The sequence below is a fragment of the Alosa sapidissima genome, chromosome 23, assembly GCF_018492685.1.
Source record: "Alosa sapidissima isolate fAloSap1 chromosome 23, fAloSap1.pri, whole genome shotgun sequence".
Lineage (NCBI taxonomy): Eukaryota > Metazoa > Chordata > Actinopteri > Clupeiformes > Clupeidae > Alosa > Alosa sapidissima.
In genome coordinates, this window is record NC_055979.1 from 8,830,278 (window position 1) to 8,839,784 (window position 9,507).

Below are 9,507 nucleotides of genomic sequence, written 5' to 3' on the forward strand. Positions count from 1 at the left end.
CAAAGAATTCGTGGACCAAACGATAAAAAAATGACAACAGCAAAGCAATCTCAGAAAATCGTCATGCAAGTAGTGAGTTCATTAGGCCTATGTGATATTAATTAATATCAATTGGCTTTTTTTTTATTTTTATCATGTAGCCCATCACATGTTATTACTGTAATAGCCTAGATGTAGTCAATCATTGAGGATCTGATAGGTTACGCGGGGATAGGTAGGTCAGTTTTGATCCAGTGTTCAAATGTTCCAGAGTTTCAAGGGTTGTGTGCATGAGACAAAAATAATTAAGGGTTGCGGTGAAAAGAAAACAGACCCCACTGTGTTCGGCAATTCCTGGTGTCAGTTTTGATTATCCGAAGTCAGCTGGAATCTAGTTAGCCCACCATTGCACACACACACGCACACACACACAGTGGCCAAATTGCGCTGGCGCCTCAGTCGAAACTTTTACAGGTTAAGCCACAGAGCATCGACACACATCCCATAAATGCTTCCTTGGCTAGATGTTAAAGACTTCTCAGTTTTGTTTCCCTTGCAAGAAACGGTCTTGGATGGCACCATAACAACATGGCAAATGAAAAGATCTTCTGTCAAAAGGGCTTTCTTTAAAGAGGTTCCAAGCCTACAAAGGAATCCTTTAAACGCCTAATTGCAACTTTCAGAATAGCAGTTTTCATTCGTTAGTTTCTTAAAAAGTGTATATGCTCTCTAAGTAAATCTAATTTCATGTAAATGAGAATGACTTATTAAATCGATGCATTGAAACACACAATGAGAAAATGAGCAGTCATGAACATAGAATGATGGAAAGAAATGTATGTGGAAAATGTCACTGCCTGTTTTATTTGCATTAAAATAGCACACGTTAAGAGATAAAATCTATTATTATTAGTAATCTATTATTACATCAAAAGTAAAAGGTTTTCCATTTCAAGGGTAGATGTTGCGAACGTCACCTAGTTGGCACCTAGGCTAGCTCTCAAAACTCTCAGCGCATGTAATCAAAGAACATGACGGCTGATTCTTAAATAATTTTTAGGCCTATTAGTTGTTAATTTAGCGGTTGCGTCCCCTTTTCGACTGAGCCTCATCGGAAATTTGCTTTTCTATAGCCGCGAGGCATAATCTCCCAAAATCCCGGAGTAGGAGGAACACCCCACGTGGTTCAACTCGTATAAAAAGTTTCTGACTATTGTGGCACAATGTCGTGATTGCAAGGAGTAAAGCCGCTCTGATGATCACGTCTCCTTACGCCCAAGTGAACGAGGACGTAGCCGAAATCTTTACTGAAGTCAGTCATTCTGGACGAAGACAAAGGGGGTCTACACCTGAGCAAATAAGAGCAAAACGAATGACAAACTGGATACACCATTTTACGAGAAATTATCACAATAACTTCGCGTTTTTAAATCTCTTACCGTTATGGATTTTCCTTATTGACTTTTGGTCTGCGGCCAACGGATGACTTGACAATTCTGTCAAGTGACAGAGGTACCGCTTAAATATTTACATATTTACATACCGTTGATGTTTATTATACCAGCCGACACGCATTTCGCGATGGCATGAGACGGCAGGCACTGCGCTTAAGTGCAGTAAGTCAACTTGATCATTTTGCTTGGGAAAACGGGCTGAGCCTACTGTCTCGGCGGCGCACGGCATAGGCAACATCAGAGAATGACCAAAGACCCTAGTGTAAAGGAATAGATATCACAAGGAATTATTCAGCTTTTCTACACCCAGTCCATTCATCCATAATATCGCATGAAGGACAGTCATTCTTTACTCTTTCATGGACAAAGTGGATTTTACAACTCGATCAATAGACCCTTCTTCTCTCCGCACTGCACTTAAGCTGGTGTTTGTATAGAGAACGGTGATTTTGGGAATACGAACAAAAGGTGTCTGTACCCACCTTTTTGACGAACTAAAGCCACACGATTGAACTGGCGTGGGTTTTCGAATAACTTGAAAGGAAGATGATAAAGTTTATCACAAAAGTGGTCTGTTTTGTGGCGTGCGTACTCTCCATCCGCTGTACACCGGCCCCCGAGACCCAGACAGTGTCCCAGGATACCTGCGCTTCTTGCGGAATCGGTCAGACGGAGGAGTCGAGGAGGATGGACATAGATTTTTTGGAGGCAGTGAAAAGGCATATTCTGAACAGGTTACAGATGCGGGAGCGACCCAACATCACCCACCCCATCCCGAAGGCGGCGATGGTGACTGCGTTAAGGAAACTTCACGCGGGGAAAGTAAGGGAGGACGGGAGAGTGGAAATCCCAAACCTTGATGGACACGCGAGTTACCACAACGAGGTGGAGGAGGAAACTTCAGAGATCATCAGTTTCGCGGAAACAGGTGTGTAAACAGCCTATTAGCCAAGTGACTTTCCCATGAGGTGGTATGAGAAGCAGAAAGGGACCGTGCGCATGGTGGGTCTGTAGTTGGCCGGTCCATTAGGTTATCTTACCCCCTGATGGCTGTTGTCCAAGAGAAATATATTCATGTGAGGTCGTACGCGTAGTCAAGGCCGCACTTATTTTTGGCGGAATGCAAAATTGAGCAATTGCATAGAAACCTGCCATTAAAAATCGGCTTGTAAATGGTGGAAATATATATATAGGCTACATGTTTTGCGGGGTCTATTTAATTTTAGTCCTTGGATAATGTTTTTTAACATTTAAGTCTCGTTCGAGCAGAAAAGTAAAAAAAGGATATTCTCATGCTTGTCTCCTACAATTTAGGCTATCTTTTCTGGAACGAGCCTCATAAGAACATGGGTGCGTGTCTGCGCCAAATCACACACGCCCTCCTTTGTCCCGAGACGGAGAGGAGTCGGTCAAAATCATATTTTGGGGAGTAACTTGGGAGGTGACGGGTAAATGTAGCCAGACGAAGGACCATTCACTCAGTAACAGAGATTCCACATTATTTTATGAAAAAATCCAACCTTTGACACCACGCGCCATACGCTGAGTAAAACCCAACAGCGAGGTTTCCCTGGTCTGTCAGAGACAGAGCAGCACGTCACATGCTTATTTACCAATACTGAAGTGTGCCCGCAGACCATCTGGAGATTTTGCGGCACAGAAGCTGGTAACGTGATTCCATTTGATTCTGTGCTAAGAAAAAACAACAATAATAGAGGAAACAACAAAAACAAAATTCACCAAACGATACTAGTTTATTAGTTATTCGAGGTAACAGTTTACATCGCTTGTAAAGGATCAGGTCTGTCTTTGGCCACTCATGTTTTGAGACGATCCACTATAAAACATCTCTGGATGTGTGTGTGTGTATGTGTGTGTGTGTGTGTGTGTGTGTGTGTGTGCGTGCGCGCGCAGGCGCGAGCGCTGTTTTCCCTCTGGCGCCGACCGCAGTCCTCCCTTCCTCCGTCGCCCCCTTGCCTTTTGGCGAAGCGGCAAAAACACCCGGGGTTCTGGCTGCCAGCTGGATGTGGCTCCGTGACAAGTTCCAGGAACAATTTGTTGAGAAGCCTCATAAAGGCGACTTGAAATGATCAATGAAGCCTCATGCTTCGCCTCTGACAGAGATCAGCCCCTGCCAGTTTGGGCTTCTTGGATGCTCTTCTCATGTGTTTTGTGGTTTGGATTGACAGTGGCTGTGCGGATCTCTCAACAGCAGGTATACTAGAAGGTTAAAATCAGTAGGCCTACTGGTCAGTATATTTGGGCAAAGGCATTGCTGTGGTTTGGATGTGGTGCCTGCAATTCCTCTCTTGATTTGTGTTTGCGACTGTTTTTTCAGATACTTGAGTCAATATAAAACTTGCAGTTTTGAACAGAGAAAGAGTGAAACAGTCACAGTGATCTGGTTAACACAAACAAACTATTCTAAGAGAAAAACACCCCCACCCATCTCTCTCTCTCTCTCTCTCTCTCTCTCTCTCTCTCTCTCTTCCTCTCTCTCTGTGTAATTCAACGAAATGAGATCTTACAGTGGAGGAACACATGAGTAAACAATTCCCATTGGTAATGCCCTCTCAGGTGCTCTGTGTGGGACCCAGTCGTTATCCTCACTGACAGATAGGACCCCGGTGCACTTGTGTGTCCGCCACTGGCCGCTCTTGGTCAGGATTTTGGTGTTTTTTGGTCAGCCTGGTGGTTTTCCGTGTGTGTGTGCTGTGGATGGGGAGAGACTGCAGCGCAACCCCCCGGCAGCAGAAGGGGGGACCCTGCAGCCGCTGTGGCTGAGCTCCTCCCCCCCCCCCCCCCCCCCCCCCTTCGCTCCTCAGCCTCTCACCCCTTGCCCCTGCTCCTCCCGAGCCTTATTAGAATGCAGGGTGACCCAGGGACATGACAGACCAGGCCGGCTCACACTCACACACTCACACACACACTCATACACACACACACACACACAGACATACTCACTTACACTCACATAAACACACACACGCACACACACAAACTCACACTCACAATCACATGGGTATTTGGTTGCCTGAGCATATTGTCCTGCTTTGCGGTTGTGTGTGTGTGTGTGTGTGTGTGTGTGTGTGTGTGTGTGTGTGTGTGTGTGTGTAAAACCCCCTTTTCTTTTGTACCATGATGAGTGAGTGCTGTGTGTGTGTTTGTGGACAGATAGGGCCCCTCACTCTTTCTCTATCTTTCTCTGGGACTGTGTGTGTATGTGTGTATTTATGTGTGAGTGTGTTTGTGTGTGTGTGTGTGTGTGTGTGTGTGTGTGAGAGAGAGAGAGAGAGAGAGAGAGTGTTTAATGTTTAATTGCAGACAAGCACTGCAAGCATATGATGGCTGTCAAGCACCTCTTTGTTACCATAGACAGAAACAGGACAAGTTGGTGGAACAGAAAGAGAGCGCAGATTATGTTTCCTAAAGAGAATACAAGCAGACAAATATGCCCACTTGCCTCCATCGCTGCCTAATCGCTGCTTAATCACAACAATCATAAACCGCATTAGCCAAATAATCCTGGGGCTAAAGTGGGCTGCTAATGTTTTTGTCACTCACTGTCAATCAAAACAAAGTGTTTTGGAGCCGTTCTCAGGTGTGGAGTTTTGCTGTTTCAGCAGGCAGACGTTGAGTAATGACCCTCAGATTAGCTGCTTTGCGCTGGGCGGCGTGCCGCTGTACGTGTGGGGACATGCCGGGCAGCCACACGGCTACAGGCCTCTGCGGTAGGGCACACCCAGGTATTGTTCTGTCCCGCTGTTACAAGGCAGCCAGAGTTGGTTAGTTGGTTGTGTGTGTGTGTGTGTGTGTGTGTGTGTGTGTGTGTGTGTGTGTGTGTGTGTGTGTGTGTGTGTGTGTATAAGTATAAGTATAAGTATAAGTATATATACTTTTTTGATCCCGTGAGGGAAATTTGGTCTCTGCATTTAACCCAATCGGTGAATTAGTGAAACACAAACAGCACACAGTGAACAGTGAACAGTGTGTGTGTGTGTGTGTGTTGGGTTGGGTTCTCCATCAGCCACACACACACACATACACTCACACCACATACACACACACAAACACACTGTTCTCCATCAGCCACACACACACACACACACACATATACACACACACCACATACACACACACATACACACACAAACACACTGTTCTCCATCAGCCACACACACACACACACCCACATACACTCACACTACATACATACACACACAAACACACTGTTCTCCATCAGCCACACACATACACACACACACACCACACACACACATACACACACACACATACACACACACACACAAACACACTGTTCTCCATCAGCCACACACACCACACACGCACACACACACATACACACACAAACACCACTGGTCTCCATCAGCAGACGCAGACACATCTCTTTGCACTGTGCAGAGTAGAGGTTAGTGAGGGCACACGAACTCCACGATGTGGTCAGTAGAGTTACCATAAGAGGTCAGATAGAGCTATGTAAAGCTGTGTGTTGGCGTGCTCTTCTCTCACCCTGTGGGCAGTGTGTGTGTGTGTGTGTGTGTGTGCATTTTTCCCAGTGCAACGCAGGCTGAGGGAAACGAGAGAGAGAGAGAGAGAGAGATAGAGAGTCTGGCATCTAGAGATCAGTTACAGCACAGCAGCAGAGCATGCAGAGGGATGAGCGCAGAGGCCGATTGCCTACACTGCCCTCCCCCACGTGACCGGCCGTCTAGACGAGCTCTCATTCCGCCCCAGACTTAAACTCCCTGCCGCCAGCGTCGCGCTCGCTCGCTCGCTCGCTCCCAGTGCGGTCGCCGTCACGGCCGGGCAGGCGGAGAGCGAAACGCTCTCAAGCGATGGCTCAGGAAGAGGCGTCGTGCGTCGACTACTTGTACTCGAGTCACGAGGGGTTTTAGGGAAGCATGTTTCTGTCTCAAAGGGCGACTGAAAAAAAACCCCCAAAAAGACAGCAGCAGCCAACATCCTGACCAATTTAAACTTTCAAGTGCAGTTTATTTTCAGCGTCATCGAATATGCAACTATTATTATATAACTTGAGATGCCTGGGCAAAAAGCACCATCCCATGAGGAGGAATCTTCAGTTTGCCCATGAACTCACACACACGCATACACACACACACACACACACACACACACACACACACACACACACACACACACAAAAGCCGCCTGTCTTCGGCTAAGTTGTGTCTTGTTTTTATCTCGTCCCATTGAAGCTCCTATTTGAATGCTGGTGAATAGCGTGTTTTTCAGGCAGCTCTTTCTTGTGGGGGTATTTGAAAGGGCCTCATCCATCATGCTGACCAGCTGTTTGTGTCAACCCTGACAAATCAGTTAATACACAGGAGAACAAATCATCTCACGTCGGCTTATGGGCCGGCTCACCGCCCGGGCCCCCCCACGCAGACCACAATTAATGACAGGCTGGACCAGCGCGTCGGCCTCAACGCACAACACAACATGACACAAGCAGCCGTTTGATTATAGTTATTACTTGACAGGACTGTCATTAGGAAAAGAACACACAAACAAGCAACAAAACAAAAACGCTGAGAACATCACAGCAAAGCAAAGCAAAAGCAAAGCAAAAGCAAAGCAAAACCAAACAAAACCAAGGGGAGTGTTTTTCTCTGAGTCATAACATGGTCTATGTCATGCAAATCCAGCTGCCCTTTCTCCTTGCTTTCCACTCTTCCTTTTATCATGTTTCTTTCTTTCTTTCTTTCTGTCTTTTTCTTCTTCTTTTTTTTGCTTTATCATGCTTCCACTGTAAAGCTGTGCTCTCAATGCGGGGCTGCATCCTCTGCTTCCTTTTACATCATTGTGTGCCTATGAGGCTCCGGGTTACAGCCGCTTTCACAGCCAAGCCTTTGAACCTTTGTGCTTGTGTCCCCTTCATAAGCTGCCCCCCCCCCCCCTACACACACACACACACACACACACACACACACACACCACCAGCCCCTCGTTCCCTCTTCGCCTTGACTGCGGGCCAACTGGGTCCAACCCCGAGCCCACGCTGTCATCGCTTTTGGGACCACGTTACGGCGTGGGGCGAAAAACTAGCAGGGATGAGGAGGAAGGCCCGAGGGTGCCTGTGCCACCAGCAGCACCCGTCTGAATAGCCCTGAATAGCCCTGAGGGACGAATAGCCCAGGGGAGAGCAAAAAAGGTGACAGCAGAACAGATCGTGACAAGTCCCCCCACCCAAGTTGCCTTTAAAGTGGAAGGCTTAACACCATCTGATACCTTTAAGTTGACGCGGGCCCACTTCTTTGAAATGTTCAGCGAGTGTGTGAAGGGGCGGTCTGCCCACTGTGCATGTTAATGTCTCTCTTAAACACAGGCGTCTCTTCCCCTATAGCTGGTGGAACTGATGGAAACTTTCAGGGGGCGGCTAATCGGCGCCTCACAAAAGCACTCAAACTGAGAGGGTCCTGTGTCTCGGTTACGTAAGACCTACAGCTCAGCCACTCAAAGAGAGTGAATCTAAACATTCTCCTTCTTCTTCTCCCTCTTCTTTTTCTTCTTCTTCTTCTTCTTCTTCTTCCTCCTCCTCCTCTTCCTCCTCTCCTTCTTTATTCGTCTCCACAGATGAGCTGGTGTCCTCCAAGTCGAGCCTCTTCTTCGTCATCTCCAACGAGGGGAACCAGAACCTCTACGTGTCCCAGGCCAGCCTGTGGCTGTACTTCAAGCTGCTGCCCTCGACGTCGGAGAAGGGCCCGCGCCGCAAGGTGACGGTCAAGGTGTACTTCCAGGAGCCGGGCCTGAGCAGCAAGTGGAACCTGGTGGAGAAGCGCGTGGACCTCAAGCGCAGCGGCTGGCACACCTTCCCACTGACCGAGGCCGTGAAGCTGGTCTTCAGCAAGGGCGACCGGCGGCAGAACCTGGACATCCGTTGCGAGGGATGCGACGAGTCGGGCGTGATCCCCTCGCTGGTCAACCCCGCCGACGAGTCGCACCGGCCCTTCCTGGTGGTCCAGGCTCGCCTGGCCGACAACAAGCACCGCATCCGCAAGCGCGGCCTGGAGTGCGATGGCACCAACAGCCTGTGCTGCCGGCAGCAGTTCTACATCGACTTCCGGCTCATCGGCTGGAACGACTGGATCATCGCCCCGTCCGGGTACTTCGGGAACTACTGCGAGGGCAACTGCCCGGCCTACATGGCGGGGGTGCCGGGGTCGGCGTCCTCGTTCCACACGGCGGTGGTCAACCAGTACCGCATGCGTGGCATGAGCCCCGGCTCGATGAACTCCTGCTGCATCCCCACCAAACTCAGCACCATGTCCATGCTCTACTTCGACGACGAGTACAACATCGTCAAGAGAGACGTCCCCAACATGATCGTGGAGGAGTGCGGCTGTGCTTGAGTCTTATTTAAAACAACAAGCAGGAAAGAAAAAACGAGTAAATACGAAGAAACACACAAAAAGAAACTGAGGGGGAGAGAGGGGGGAGGGGACTCACGTTGGACTTTTGTACACAGAAAATAATATTGCAAGAATAATTATAGTAACAAAGTAATATTTATGAACATTTTCTTGAACACCAGCACACACAGTTGACCGCGTTCATGGGCACAACCACAGATGCCACACAGAAAGACACACACACACACACACACACACACACGCACACACACACACGCACACACACACACACACACACACACACACACACTCAAATGCAAACACACGTCATGCACACAGTTATACAAGCATGCACAGAACATTGTGTACATATTATTTATGTTTGTTAATATTCCTGGTAGAAGCATTTATCAGTTCTGCCAGCTTGTGATTCAGTCAAGTTTTATAAACAAAGGTTTGTAAAATAACTTAGGTCACAATGTTTAAAGGATGCAGAAGAGATGGTGATTTATGAGTTTGTATCGTTAATCTTTTTTTTTATTCAATATTTGCCATTTTGTCTTTTCTTGTATTCAAAAAATTGAGAATTCTCACATGCTCTGACAAAAGACACAAAAAGGAGCCTTAGACAACCAGTAAGGGAGTCTATTTGGACTGCCAAAACCAACCCTGCCTCTCTCCAA

The 9,507-nt window shown here is 47.6% G+C and overlaps 1 protein-coding gene across 1 annotated transcript in view; it reads left to right on the forward strand.

Annotated features, from left to right (window-relative positions):
- The first annotated feature begins 1,210 nt into the window (after window positions 1-1,210).
- The window catches only part of LOC121698698 (inhibin beta B chain-like), a 9,605-nt gene continuing 1,308 nt past the window's right edge, over window positions 1,211-9,507 (forward strand). Inside the window, exons 1-2 of the mRNA XM_042081004.1 lie at window positions 1,211-2,361; window positions 8,049-9,507. The exon at window positions 8,049-9,507 is cut by the window's right edge and continues 1,308 nt beyond it. Coding sequence (XP_041936938.1) covers window positions 1,980-2,361; window positions 8,049-8,824 — 1,158 coding nt within the window. The 5' untranslated portion in view covers window positions 1,211-1,979 and the 3' untranslated portion in view covers window positions 8,825-9,507. The remainder of the gene's footprint in view (window positions 2,362-8,048) is intronic.